We start from the raw sequence: 15,376 nt of genomic DNA on the forward strand, positions 1-15,376 counted from the left end.
AGATCATATGTTCACAAAGCCTGAAATACTTATTATCTGGCTCTTTATGGAGAAAATTGTTGATCTCTGATGTATATCATTAATTCTCATACATTCACTTACTCAACAAATATTAATTCAGTACCTGCTACTTTACAACTTAAAAAAAGTAATATTGCATTAATACAATTAAGCCATAAAAGTAAAATGGTACTTTTCAAGAAATCAGACATGCAACTGATTAGATTAACAGCATTTCAGGTCTAAACATCAAAGTCTGCCCCCTCCCCCCTTGGTTTGCTTGTGAACTTAGCTATTGTTTATCAGCCCCAAAGTTCAGAGCTTAGAAATACATACATAAAAATGGGCTAGACTGAGGCAGACTGGCAAACACCTACCAGAAATGTTTGAGTCTTTGCTTTCTCCAGACTGAGTTCTAAAGCAGTCTGATGGCATAATCTCAGAAGCTAGGTTCACTGTGGTTAACCCAGCAAGTCTTGACTTGAACACCCCTTCCTCCAGGATGCTCACCCAGAGATGCTCAAGTAATGATCTTCCTACAGGACCCCATAACCTCTGTGCTTATATTTCTGTCAAGCACTAAACCCACTTAAATGAAATTATGTATTAATGTGTCTGTTTTCACTAAAGATCTATATCATACTAAGTTTTATTTTCTAGCACTTCACATAGTGCCTGACAATACAGGGAGAAAGCTCTGAAGTCCCAGATCTTAATCAGGATTCTTAAATTCTTTGAGTACCTCCAGATTTTTAAGTTGTGGGGAATAAAAGGGATAATACTTATGAGAAATATACCTTTGGCATACTGTCAAACACACCCTCAGTGCTCAATAAGTGCTTGTTACTGAAGGGAGCAAGGGCGGGCTAAGGAATATCGAATGGTTAGGCAGACTTATAGCGCAATCCTATGACCAAAAAGAGCCTCACATGTTAAAGGAACAGACCTGGCCTACTCAGTACACTACACCCTCCTCACTTGCAATGGAAGAAGAAGCGGTGAGGCCACTAAATGCCTTCTGTCATTTCTCCAAATAATAAACAGTTGAAAACAATGGATTTTGACCATTTATCCAAAAAAAGAAGAATATACCTTCAAAGTGCACATGAAATCATATCAAGCATCTTTTCTAACCACAATATTAAGTGACTAGAAATCAACTACTAAAAAAAAAAAAAGAACAACTGCAAAACACACAAACACGTGGAAGCTAAACAACATGCTACTAACCAACCAATGGTTCACTGAAGAAATGAAAGAAGAAATAAAAAATACCTAGAGACAAAAGAAAATAAAACCACAATGATCCAAAATCTATGGGATACAGCAAAAGCATTTCTAAGAGGGAAGTTTATAGTGATACAAGCTTACCTCAGGAAAAAGAAAAAACTCAAACAACCTAGCCTCACACCTAAAGGAATTAGAGAACGAAGAACAAAAAAACCTATCAAAAAGATTAGAGCAGAAATAAATAGAGACTAAAAAAAACAACAGAAAAGATCAACGGAACTAAAACCTGGTTCTTTGAAAAGATAAACAAAATTGATAAACCTTTAGTCAGACTCATAAAGAAAAACAGGGAGAGGGCCCAAGTCAATCAAATTAGAAATGAAAGAGAAGTTATCACCAATACCACAGATCTTAAGAGACTACTTCAAACAACTACATACCAATAAAATGTACAATCTAGAAGAAATGGACAGATTCTTACAAATGTACAATCTCCCCAAACTGAACTGGGAATAAATAGAAAATCTGACTAGACCAATTACCAGTGATGAGATAGAATCAGTAATTTAAAAATTCCCAACAGGGGGATTTTCCCAGTTGTCCAGTGGCTAGGACTCCATGCTCCCAATGCAGGGGGCGTGGGTTTGATCTCGGGGCAGGGAACTAGATTCCACATGCCACGAGTAAGGTGCCGTGTGACACAATTAAGACCCGACGTGGGCAAATAAATAAACAAATGTTAAAAAAACCCACAAAACTCCCAACAAGGATTTCCCTGGCGGTCCAGTGGTCAAAGCTCCATGCTCCCATGCAGGGGGCCCGTGTTAATATCGCTAGCCTGGGAACTAGATCCCATATGCCACAACTAAGAATTCACAGGCCACAACTAAAGATCCCACATGCAGCAGCTAAAGGGCGAAGATCCTGCGAGACATAACTAAGTCCCGGAGCAGCCAAATATGTAAATATTAAAACAACAAACAAACAACTCCCAACAAACAGAAGTACAGAACCAGAGAGCTTCACAGGTGAATCCTACCAAACATTTAGAGAAGACTGAACACCTATCCTTCTCCAACTATTCCAAAAGACTGCAGAGGAAGGAACACTTTCGAACTCATTCTAGAAGGCCAGCATTACCCTGATACCAAAACCAGACAAGATATCACAAAAAAAGTCCCATAAATTACAGGCCAGTATCACTGATGAATATAGATACATAGATCCTGAACAAAACATTAGCAAACAGAATCCAACAACGTATTAAGAGGATCATAAATCATGATCAAGTGGGATTTATCCTAGAGTTGCAAGGATTTTTCAATGTCTGCAAATTGATCAGTGTGATACACCACATTAACAAGCTGAAGAATAAAAATCATACAGTCATCTCAATAGATGAGACAAAGCTTTCGACAAAATTCAATATCCATTTATAATAATAAAAAAAAATACTCCAGAAAGGGGGCAAAGAGAGAATATGCCTCAACATAACAAAGGCCATATATGACAAACCCATACTTAACATCATAGTCATGGTGAAAAGCTGAAAGCATTTCCTCTAAGATCACAAACAAGACAAGGATGACCACTCTTGCCACTTTTATTCACACAGTATTGGAATTTCTAGCCACAATAATCAGGAAAGAAAAAGAAATAAAAGGCATCCTAATTGTAAATATATAAGTAAAACTGTCACTGTTTGCAGAAGACATGATACTATATATAGAAAACACTAAAAACACCACCAGAAAACTACCAAAGCTCATCAGTGAATTCAGAAAAGTTGCTGGATACAAAATTAATATACAGAAACCTGTTGTATTTCTGTAAGTTAACAATGAAATATCAGGAAGAGCTGAGGAAATAATCCTGTTTACCACTGCATCAAGAAGAATAAAATACCTAGGAATAAATCTACCTAAGGAGGCAAAAGTCCTGTATTTGGAAAACTGTAAGACATTAATTGAAAAGAAACTGAGAATGACACAAATAAATGGAAATATATACCGTGTGCTTGGGCTGGAAGAATTAATATTGTTAAAATACCACACTAGCCAAGGCAATCTACAGATTCAATGCAATCCCTATCAAAATACCCATGGCACTGAACTAGAACAAATAGTTTTAAAGTTTGTATGGAAACACAAAGTACCCTGAATAGCTACAACAATCTTGAGAAAGAAGAACAGAGCTCAAGGACTCACACTCTCTGACTTCAGATTGCACTACAAAGCTGCTGTAATCAAAGCAGTCTTGAGCAGGCACAGAACAGACACCCACATCAACAGAACTGAATAAACAGCCCAGAAGTAAACCCAGGCACTTACAGTCAATTAATCTACGCCAAAGGAGGCAAGAATACACAAGGGTAAAAAGACAGTCCCTTTACTAAGTGGGGCTGGGAAAACTAGACAGCAACATGGAAAAAAAATGAAATTAGAACATTTCTCACACTATATACAAAAAGTACACTCTAAATGAATTAAAGACCTAAATGTAAGACTGGAAATCATAAAATTCCCAGAAGAAAACAAAGGCAGAACACTCTTTGACATAAATTAGAGCAACATTGTTTTGGATCTGTTTCCTAAGGCAGAGGAAACAAAATAAAAAATAAACAAACAGTACCTAATTAAACTTAAAAGCTTTTATAGAGCAAAGGAAACCACTGACAAAATGAAAACATACTGAAGGGGAGAAAATACTTGTAAATGTTATGACCCATAAGGGGTTAATATACAAAATGTATAAACAGCTCATACAACTCAGTATCAAAAAACAGTTTGGTCAAAACATGGGCAGAAGACCTGAATAGAGAATTTCCCAAAAAAAGACATACAGATGGCCAACAGTGACATGAAAAGATGCTCAACACTGCTAATCATAAGAAAAATGCAGATCAAACCACAATGAGGTATCACCTCACACCTGTCAGAATGGCCATCATCACAAAGAACACAAATAACAAATGTTGCCAAGGCTGTGGAGAAAGGGGAACTTTTCTACACCATTGGTGGGAGCGAAAACTGGGGTAACCACAATGGAAAACAGTATGGAGGTTTCTCAAAAACTTAAAACTACCATTTGATCCAGCAATTCTGCTCCTGGGTATACATCCAAAAACAAAAACACTAATTCAAAAAAGGTGAACGTGCACTTCAATGATCAAAGAAGCACTGTTTACAGTTGCCAAGATATAGAAACAACCTAAGTGTTCATTGGGGCTTCCCTGATAGCTCAGTTGGTAAAGAATCCACCTGCAGTGCAGGAGACCCTGGTTTGATTCCTGGGTTGGGAAGATCCCCTGGAGAAGGGATAGGCTACCCACTCCAGTATTCCTGGGCTTCCTCTGTGGCTCAGCTGGTAAAGAATCCGCCTGCAATGTGGGAGACCTGGCTTTGATCCCTGGGTCGGGAAGATCCGCTGGCGAAGGGATAGGCTACCCATTCTAGTATTCTGGCCTGGAGAATTCCATGGACTGTATAGCCCACGGGGTTGCAAAGGGCTGGACACGACCGAGCAACGTTCACTTTCACTTTAAGTGTCCATCAACAAATGAATAGATAAAGAAGATGTGGTATAAATGTACAATGTATACTATTCAGCCATAAAAAAGAATGAAATCTTGCCATTCGCAACAACGTGGGTGGACCTGGAGGGTTTATGGTATGTGAAATAAAAAAACACAGAAAAAGATAAATACTCTATTATCACTTACATGGGGAATAAAAAAATAAAATAAATGAATATAACAAAACAGAAACAGACATACACAGATAAAGAGAACAGACTGGTGGCAACCAGTGTGGAGAGGGAAGAACGGAGGGGCAAGACAGGGGTAGGAGACTAAGAGGTGCAGATGATCACACATGAAATAAACAAGCTCTGAGGATATATTCTGCAGCACAGGGAAGATAGCGAACATTTTACAATAAATTTAAATTAAGTATAATTTATAAAACTAGTGAATCACCATGTTGTACAGCTGAAACTGACTATACCTCAAAAATAATAAAGTTTATCTGCAAGTATATAAAAAGAAGAAAGACTGGGTTTCGTTCACATTATTGCCCTGATATGTGTGCCCAACACACGCTATGACCTCATCAATGTGTAGGCTCAGCATGTTTTCACCTATATCTCAAAATTTAAAGTATATTTTTAATCAGTTAGTGGTGGGTAAAATTGTAGCTTAGTAGACTTAGGGGTCCTGAGTCCCCCATAAGTCCCAGACATATCACTAGGGATAATTCACACATTCAAAGAACACAGCTTTAAGAAAATGCATTGAGTTAAAATTCTACTTTCCATAAGGCAGGAGTGATTTAATGGACAGTGATAACAATGAATAGACCTCAGACTGAACAGGCACGAGGTCCCTTCAGGAGACTGCAGCAGCGAGAGGAGCGCGTGATGCCTGGTGGAGTTAAGCATGAGGACTCCCTTGGCAAGGCTGTATATCAGCTCGACTGCCTGGGTAGGAGATCTGAGTCATTTCTGGGGCTCGTGGCTCCGTCATCCTGTCGATGTAGATGTAGATGTAGGACAAGACCTAGTTTTCTGGCATTTCTTGCCTGACAACCTGGCTCTACATCCCGGCACCACCTAGTCAGTGAAAATGTTCACATTTACCAAGATAGCAAAAACCTGTTCTCATCAAGAAGTGACTGTGAATTCAGGAGTTACCCCAAGACAAGAAGAGGTAAAGGTTACTGTGCTAAACTTTAAAGGAGGCTTTAAAAAAAACTGTAAACAAACTCAGTTTCTCAGCCTGTGTTATTTATAAGAAGTACATGAGTGCCCTATAGTAATTTTTGAAACTATTTCCATTTCTAGGATAATTTAAAAAATCTAAGCTTGCTTAGATAATCTGTATGAATATCTCATATCCAAGAATTGCCCTAATTTTAGTGCCCACATTTGCATTTGGCTTCACCATCACATAGATGTGAAACAGTATGACTCTAATTGACATGGCTAATGAGAGAAGACCAGAGGCAACGTGATATGTAAATGAGGCATATAAGTACAGAGTGAGGGCCAAATGATATCACAGCCAGATATGCAAACCCAGAAAATTCGGTAACTCCAACACAGATAAAGAGTGGGAAGACTGAGTCATCGCTAGGCACAGGCATGTCAAACTCCAAAGAACCTCTGCTACAGCAACTAGTATCACGTTCGCTCTGTGAGCACAGATTCAGTTTCAGCAAAACAGTATCATCTATCATAACTTTAAGAAGCTTTGTGATAAAAACGGATTTCCAAGGGAAAAATGTTAATTACTAACATGCAAATATAATTTATGAAACCATGGAAAGGATTAAGCAGGTTGAATTGAAAGCAGGCGACTCTAGGGGTCAGAAGAAAAAAAATTACAGGAAAAGAGGAAGACAGAGAGACTATAAAGTAGAGAAAATTTAAAATGTCCTCATGTAAGTGAAGGAACTGAAAACTGTTCTGGAAACACCTGCAACAGAGGTCTGGGAGACCAGAGTTCAGAGTTTAGGGACAAAAACTGAGACAGAAGCTAGCAAAGATGGTGTGCAGAGCTGAGATGGACAAAAAAGGGGAGAGGAAATTGCCTTCTACTACTGGTGCACTAAGGGTTACTATAATGGCTAGTGGAGGTTGAAGGTATTTGCAATTCTATAAAACAGCAATGGTGACTGTCTGATGATTCACACTTTCCTAGGTAAAACACTGCAACACTGTTCCCTGAAACGGTGCTATGGACATCTAGCGGTGGCTGATCATCGGACCTCAAGGGTGTTAGTCATCAATACTCTTCATACAGGTCATTGAACTGGGCTTATAAATCAGAAGACAGGGCTGAAGGGGGAGACTACCAACTCTGGGAAGTCTGAATTCAGACATTTTTCCTTCCGGGAGGCTAGCAATTCGTGGGTAAGACTATGTTCAAATATTTGGGTCTCAGGCTCCTTGATCATAACTTTCACCTTTGGGGGAAGATTCTGCTCTATCGTATCAGAATACTAGTAACATATTATTAAGTAAATTATCAATACATCAGTGGTCCTGCACATTCTACGTGGAGTCACAGGGACCTGATATCACTGTGGGGGTGGGGTGGCAGGGAGGAGAGAGGAAGATCGGGGCATTCTGTTTTCTGAAACGAGGTAAGGAATGAGGAAGGAGAGGCTCAGTCAGCTGTGCGACCCTGCTGCAGGCTGCTGCTGCTGCTGCTGCTAAGTCGCTTCAGTCGTGTCCGACTCTGTGCGACCCCATAGATGGCAGCCCACCAGGCTCCGCCATCCCTAGGATTCTCCAGGCAAGAATACTGGAGTGGGTTGCCATTTCCTTCTCCAGTGCATGAAAGGGAAAAGTGAAATTGAAGTCGCTCAGTCATGTCTGACTCTTAGCGACCCCATGGACTGTAGCCTACAAGGCTCCTCCATCCATGGGATTTTCCAGGCAAGAGTACTGGAGTGGGGTGCCACTGCCTTCTCCGCCTGCTGCAGGCAGTTCTGGCAAATGGGGCTGTGGGAGAGAGCGCGTAGTGTGTTGCAGCAGGAACGCACGGGGACAGAACTAGTCTGGACAACTTTCAGAGTCCCTTTTAATAAAGGAAATATGATGTTATCTCCAACTGAATATGAAGTTAAAGATAAATTTAGGAATGACCCACCTTACTCCAAGCATAATTCCAGGTCACATAACTGTCACCTCCTAGAAGATCCTTGAGCCAGGTGACTGGGTTTTGATAAATCTGACCATTTTCTACCTTAATTTTGCCACTCAATAAAACACTGGCTTTGTGGGTAGCCTCCTGAAGTGAAAAATAAAACAAAAATTAGGATTAAAAAAATACCTGAACTTCTGCTTCTGTCCACGATAAAGTAAACGGGGACCAGAATTAGGTTAACACCCGACACAACCAAAAAAACAGACAAACTAAATATATGAAATATATGAAACAACGGTTTCCAAGATACCAAACATCAGGGGGAAAGTACAGTGATACTAAGAAGTGAGGAACTAGTGAGGTGAGCCCTACAATTGTACCAGCTCACTGCCTTGAGAGAGCTTCCAGGTCTTCATACAGGGATAGGAAATCCAGACAAAACCTGTGGATTCTCTCAATTGAGTAGACAGAATAGGGTCCAGGGAGGCATGATGGCTAGACTTTGCAGGAGAGAGTACTGAAGAAGAGAGAAATACACAGAGAGGGAGAACTCGATAGAGCTTCAGAGGGTCCTCTTTGAGGATGCTGCTGAGTTGTGATTGGCCATGTGTAACAGGAAATTAGCCAAGCCTGGGAAAAGAACCATCTGAAAGAATTAGATGTAATGGCATTCTCTGGCATTCTCAAAGGGCAGAAACAGCACCTGTTCCCAATAGTAAGACTAGAAAAACAAACTGATGGGGCATTGGTAGATACACAGAAGTCTTGCCTTTGCAGTGGGACATAATTAGCCTTAGACTGAACATTGCTCCAATCCTGCCTAACAAACTGTAAAAGGAAAACCCAAAAGGACTGGAAAAGGTCAGTTTTCATTCCAATCCCAAAGAAGGGCAGGGCCTAAGAATGTTCAAACTACCATACAATTGCGCTCATTTCACAAGCTAGTAAGGTTATGCGCAAAATCCTTCAAGTTAGGCTTCAGCAGTATGTGAACCAAGAACTTCCAGATGTACAAGCTGTGTTTAGAAAAGGCAGAGGAACACAGAGATCAATGGCCAACATTTTCTGGGGGCTTTCCTGGTAGCTCAGCTGGTAAAGAATCTGCCTGCGCAGGAGGTCCCGGTTCAATTTCTGGGTTGGGAAGATCCACTGGAGAAGGGATAGGCTACCCATTCCAGTATTCTGGCCTGGAGAATTCCACGGACTGTATAGTCTACGGGGTTGCAGAAGTTTGACACAACTGAGCGACTTTCACTTTCACTTTCTGGATCACAGAGAAAGCAAGGGAATTCCAGAAAAACATCTACTTCTGCTTCACTGATAATGCTAAAGCCTTTGACTGTGTGGATCACAACAAACTGTGGAAAATTCTTAAAGAGATGGAATACCAGACCATCTTACTTGTCTCCTGAGAAACCTGTATGCAGGTCAAGAAGCAATAGTTAGAACCTTACACAGAACAACTGACTGGTTCAAAATTGGGAAAGGAGTAGAAGGCTGTATACTGTCACCCTGCTTATTTAACTTATATGCAGAGTACATCATGTGAAATGCTGGGCTGGATGAAGCATAAGCTGAAATCAAGATTGCTGTGAGAAATGTCAACAACCTCAGATATGCAGATGACACTACCCTTATGGCAAGAAAGCAAAGAGGAACTAAAGAGCCTCTTGATGAGGGTAAAAGAGGAGAGGGAAAAAGCTGGCTTAAAATTCAACATTCAAAAAACTAAGATCGTGGCATCCAGCCCCATCACTTTATGCAAACAGAAGGGGAAAAAGTGAAAGCAGTGAACAGATTTTATTTTCTTGGACTCCAAAATCACTGTGGACAATGGCTGCAGCCATAAAATTAAAAGACGCTTGCTCCTTACAAGGAAAGCTATGACACCTAGACAGAGTATTGAAAAGCAAAGACATCACTTTGCTGACAAATATCTGTATATTCAAAGCACTGGTTTTTCTAGTCATGTATGGATGTGAGAGTTGGACCATAAAGAAGGCTGAGCGCTAAAGAACTCACGGTTTTGAATCATGGTGCTGGAGAAGACCTGAGAATTCCTTGGACTACAAGATCAAACTAGTCAATCCTAAAGGAAATCAACCCTGAATATTCACTGGAAGGACCGATGCTGAAGCTGAAACTCCAATATTTTGGCCACCTGATGCGAAGAGTCAGCTTACTGGAAAAGACCCTGAAGCTGGGAAAGACTTAAGGCAAAAGGAGAAGGAAATGGCAGAGGATGAGATGGTTAGAAGCATCACCAACTCAGTGGACATGAATCTAAGCAAACTTCAGGAGATAGTGGAGGACAGAGGAGCCTGGCGTGCTGCAGTCCATGGGGCTGCAAAGAGCTGGACACAACTGAGTGACTTAGCACACACAAAACCCTTCCTGCTGAGTATAGCTAATTCTGGTCTAAGAGCCCAAAGGTGCTTACGACTAAAAGGAATAGGGCAATTTTAGGCTTCCCTGGTAGCTCAGCTGGTAAAGAATCTTCCTGCAACGCAGGAGACCCTGGTTCGATTCCTGGGTCGGGAAGATCCGCTAGAGAAGGAATAGGCTACCCACTCCAGTATTCTTGGGCTTTCCTGGTGGCTCAGCGGGTAAAGAATCCACCTGCGACATAGGAGACCTGGGTTCGATCCCTGGGTTGGGAAGATACCCTGGAGAAGGGAAAGGCAACCCACTCCAGTATTCTGGCCTGGAGAATTCTGTGGACTGTATAGTCCATGGGGTCGCAAAGAGTTGGACATGACTGAGCGACTTTCACTTTCACTTGCTAAGAATATAAGGTCAAGTTTCTCCATTTAAACAGCCCCACCAAACCTTTTCCCCTAATAAGTGCTATACACTGACACTATGCGACAGCAACATTTCAGTCACTTATTTATAAAATTTACATAATTTTACAGGAAAAAAAAACAATAGGATACCTGTGTTTTGAATTCCAGAATGTTATTTCCTGGATTAAGTCTTCCTAGCAATATCAGATCCTTTATCTGCATACATTTCTTTTTGGGAGTTGCGTTGTAGTTTGAAGGTTTTTTCACAGTATGTTGGTAGCCAGACCCAGAGGAGGAGGAGCTCTGACTATCATTTGCATGAGGAACAGTGAGAGCTGACTTTTTAAAGTAAGGTTTCAGCTGTTGCCCCGTGTCACTGCCAAAGACATCAACCCCTTGGTGTGCCAGGGATTCTGATGTCTCCTCAGGTGCTTGATGGGGAACTGTTTTCCTGTTTCCTTCTTTTGGATCACAATCAGAAGGAGTCTGGTCACAAATAACACTTGATGGATGGGCATCATGCTGGGCAAATGCACTGGTGGTTGCTGAGATCTTTAATGTGCCAGTTACTGCTGAAGGACTGAAGGACACGTACCCCTTGGCTGTGCTACCTGTAAGATTATTCTCTTTTTGTGAACACTCTGCTTCAGCAATAAAAGTAACCGATTGGGACTGTAATTTAACCTGATTAGTGCCATCTGAATGTCTGGATTCTGATAATCTATCTAAGGTACAGTCATTGATATTTTGCTTAGAATTCACTTCACTTCCAGAAAATTCTTCCCTTCTCACTGTCTTTGAATTTAGACAAGTGTGGGTACTCTGCTTGTCATGCCAGACTTCCTGAGACAACTGTGTTTCCTGTATGTCTCTACAGACAAGGCTGACAGGAGAAAGTGAACCTGACTGGGGCTGCATGGAATTTTCCAGACTGATAAACTCTTGCCTGTCCTTTTCATTAGAGATTTCTGAGCTTGATGGCAGCTTCCTAAAACTAAGACCAGACAAAGATGTAGCATTCTTATAAGTGTGAAATTTCTGGCTTATTTTTTTCTGTTTTTTTGCTACAAGTAGGAGGCTCTTCTGTCTTGTGGCCAAGTTAGCCAGTTGTTCTCTCAGGACTCCATGCTTAAATGACTCTATGGACACCCTGTTGAAAGAAACAGAAAAGGGAAAAATACAAAAACAGTGGGAAACTTTTTTTTTAAGCAGTCATTTAGATCTTATAGATACTCTGTGTCAATTTAAATTTAATCAGCTCAAAGTACACAAGAGTCTATCTTTGCCACGTGTATTCTTTGAGAGGAAACTGTTGCTCTACATGAGGCAAATAAGTATGCCTTTTTTAGGAGGTTACAGTGTGGTTATCTACATTTATATTCACGTTATTTATCAGTTATGAGTTAGCCCTAAGACAGAAACAAAACTTGAGTTGTCTATCTAGATTGTCTATCGACTAGTCCTTTAGTTGGAAGGTACCAACTGATGACCAAGGTGCAATACCACCTTCTTTAAGTCTGGAACTGGCTTCACTGTTCACAGTTAAATGGTGTATCAGGAAGTAAAATTTGAGAGTAAGTTCCAACCAAATTCACTTAGCTATGGAGGACTGAGATTGTTTTGTGAATAATCATAAGTAAGCTAGACACAAGAAATGTCAATTCATCAAGTAATTATTGTAACTATTTTTTGAACCTGCAGTGAGGTACCTGGAAGTCCAGAAGGACTACCCAGATAAACACTGTCCTGTGTGTCCGCCCCAGACCAAGTCTCTCAGGGGCTTGAGGGGTGAACGGGAGGCAATGACTCACGCACACCTCTGACTTTTAGTTATACTCACCTATTCCACACTTATCTTCAGGATACTGGACACTTTTGCTTCCAGTGGCTCTCAAACTTTTTGGTCTCAGGACTTTTTTATACTCTTAAAAGTTACTGAGGAACCCAAACAGCTTTTGTTTATATGGGTTATATCTATCAATATTTACTGTTTTAGAAAATAAAACTGAGAAAATTTTAAAACACAGAAACACACAAGTGTACATTCCATTAGCTATTAGGATGATGATATTATTATATACCATGTGGCCTCTAGAAAATTTCATTGTACACTTATGAGAGTTAAAAAGGGCAAATAACATCTTAATATTATTATAAAAATGGCTTTTGACTTCTTGGACCCCTTGAAATGGTCTCAGTGACCATCTTTTAAAAGCAGCTGTTTTAAAGGAAAGCAACAGTATAGATAATTGTCTCTTCTAACACAGTTAAGAGTTGTTGGTACTAAACTCCAAACTAACTGGATATTAAAGCAAGTAGCAGATGCAAGTGGAAGAAATGTCAAGAAGAAATCAGAATTAGCAAATAACTGCTGCCAAGTTGCTTCAGTCGTGTCCGACTCTGTGCGACCCCATAGACGGCAGCCCACCAGGCTCCCCCGTCCCTGGGATTCTCCAGGCAAGAACACTGGAGTGCGTTGCCATTTCCTTCTCCAATGCATGAAAGGGAAAAGTGAATGTGAAGTCGCTCAGTCGCGTCCGACTCTTAGTGACCCCATGGACTATATAGCCTACCAGGCTCCTCCATCCATGGGATTTTCCAGGCAAGAGTAATGGAGTGGAGCAAATAACTAGTAGTATTAAATGTAAGAAGCTAGTTGGATAGAGAAGAAAAAAGAAATATCACATTTAAAACTATGTGAAACAGAGTTCAGATAGAAAATTAAAATGCTCTTTAGATTACAAAATTTCAAGGCTAACAGCAACATTAGTAAGAAGACACACATATATAATGGAATATTTTTCAGCCATAAAAAGAAACAAATCCTGAAGTTTGTGACAACATGGACGCATCTTGAGGGCATCGTGCAAAGTGAAATAAGTCAGACAAAGACAAATACTGTATGATCTCACTTATATTTGGAAGCTAAAATAAAAACTAATAGTTGGTGGGAGCGGGGCTAACATGGTGGAGGAATAGGACGGGGAGACCACTCTCTCCCCCACAAATTTATCAAAAGAACCTCTGAACGCTGAGCAAACTTCACAAAACAACTTCTGAACACTGGCAGAGAACATCAGGCATCCAGAAAAACAGCGCATTATCTTCGAAAGGAGGTAGGAGAAAATATAAAAGATAAAAAGAGAGACAAAAGAGTTAGGCACAGAGACCCCTCCGGGGAGGGAGTCCTAAAAGAGGAGAAGTTTCCAAACACCAGGAAACCCTCTCACCTGCGGGGGAAGATTTCGAATCTCGGAGGGCAACATAAACCGGGAGAAAAAAATAAATAAAACCCACAGATTACGTGCCTAAAGGCAACTCCCAGCAAAGAACCCCAGACGCTTGCATCTGCCACCAGCAAGTGGGGGCTGAACGGAGAGGAGCGGGCGGCACTGCTTAGGGTAAGGACTGGGCCCGAACGCCCTGAGGGCAATCTGAGCGAGCTAACGTGAGATAGCAACCTAAACTTTGGGACAGCCAGAGAGAGAGAATTATCCCGCGAAAAGCCCAAATCTAAGGCACTGCCGGCCGCTCACAGAACAAAGGACTGAGCGATACCAGAGGAGAGCTAGCCAGCTGCGGACCGCCCCATCCCCCGCCGGACACAGCGGGCAGGCGGGGCCCGCCAGAGCCGGAAAGGGGCAAACTCGGCCCCAAGAGGGCACCCCCTACCAATCTTCAAACAGGTTCCCAGTTTCTAAGCAAAGACTGCCTGAGATCCCGGAGGGTCGACAGCCGCCGGGAGGGTTGCAGCCAGAGACCAGCTCCCCATAACCAACACAAAGCACACCGGAGCCGGGCGCACCGTAAACTGAGGCGGGGACCAGGGAAGTGATAAGCCCCACCGCCCCAACAGGGGAGAGTGCGCTCGCCAAACTCCTGGCTGCCTGAGCTGCTCCGACCGGGAACAGCACAAACCGCGGGCGCAACCGAGTCTGCACCTTTGTGGAGTACCCGGGAACCTGAACCTGAGCGGCTTAGACCTGGGAAGTGCACGCATCTCAGGTCCCACTCCCCGGCCGAGTAACCTGAAGCCTGAGCAGGGTAGACTGGGAAAGCACACACGCCGTGAGCGGGGGTGAACCCAGTGCGGCCGAGACACTGCGAGCTCTCCATACACATGCCAGTGATATAGGTTTGCAGTGTTCCTCCCTCCCCACAGCACGACTGAACAAGCGAACCTAAAGAGACCGCCTCCGCCTCTTTGTGGCAGGGAGGAAATTAGACCTGAAGAGACCTGCAAACAGAAGCCAAATAAACAGAGGGAAGCACTTGGGAAGTGACAGGCCAACAGATTAAAATCCCTGTAGTTATCACTGACTGCATTGAAAGGGGCCATAGATCTTGAAAAGTATAAGCAGGAACAAGGATCTATCTGAAACTGAACAGACCCCACACTGCTCACAACAGCTCCAGAGCAAGTTCTGGATATATTTTTATTATCATTTTTTTTTTAATTAAAAAAATTTTTTTTTTACTTTTTTCTTTAAGTCCTCTATTAAACCTTTAATTTTCATTTTTATAACCCACTATTACCTTGCAAAAAAACCCCCCTATTTTTAAAGCAAACTGCATACATATATCTTATACTTTTTGTGATTTTGGTTTTTTTCTTTTTTTTATATTGTATTTTCTAAGAGTCTAACCTCTACTCTAGATTTTTAATCTTTGTTTTACATATTTGATATCAATTTTGTACATTTAGGAACCC

At 41.5% G+C, this 15,376-nt stretch overlaps 1 protein-coding gene across 2 annotated transcripts in view; it reads right to left on the bottom strand.

Annotated features, from left to right (window-relative positions):
* ANKRD31 (ankyrin repeat domain 31) overlaps positions 1-15,376 on the bottom strand; it is a 140,022-nt gene that overhangs the window by 13,352 nt on the left and 111,294 nt on the right. For both annotated transcript variants that reach the window (XM_081513904.1, XM_081513903.1), the window contains exons 23-24: positions 10,816-11,815; positions 7,883-8,023 (exon numbers count right to left, since the gene is read on the bottom strand). In XM_081513904.1, coding sequence (XP_081370030.1) covers positions 7,883-8,023; positions 10,816-11,815 — 1,141 coding nt within the window. The remainder of the gene's footprint in view (positions 1-7,882; positions 8,024-10,815; positions 11,816-15,376) is intronic.

This window comes from Giraffa tippelskirchi, chromosome 7 (genome assembly GCF_054371585.1).
Source record: "Giraffa tippelskirchi isolate mGirTip1 chromosome 7, T2T-mGirTip1v1.2.pri, whole genome shotgun sequence".
In the NCBI taxonomy this organism is placed as follows: Eukaryota; Metazoa; Chordata; class Mammalia; order Artiodactyla; family Giraffidae; genus Giraffa; species Giraffa tippelskirchi.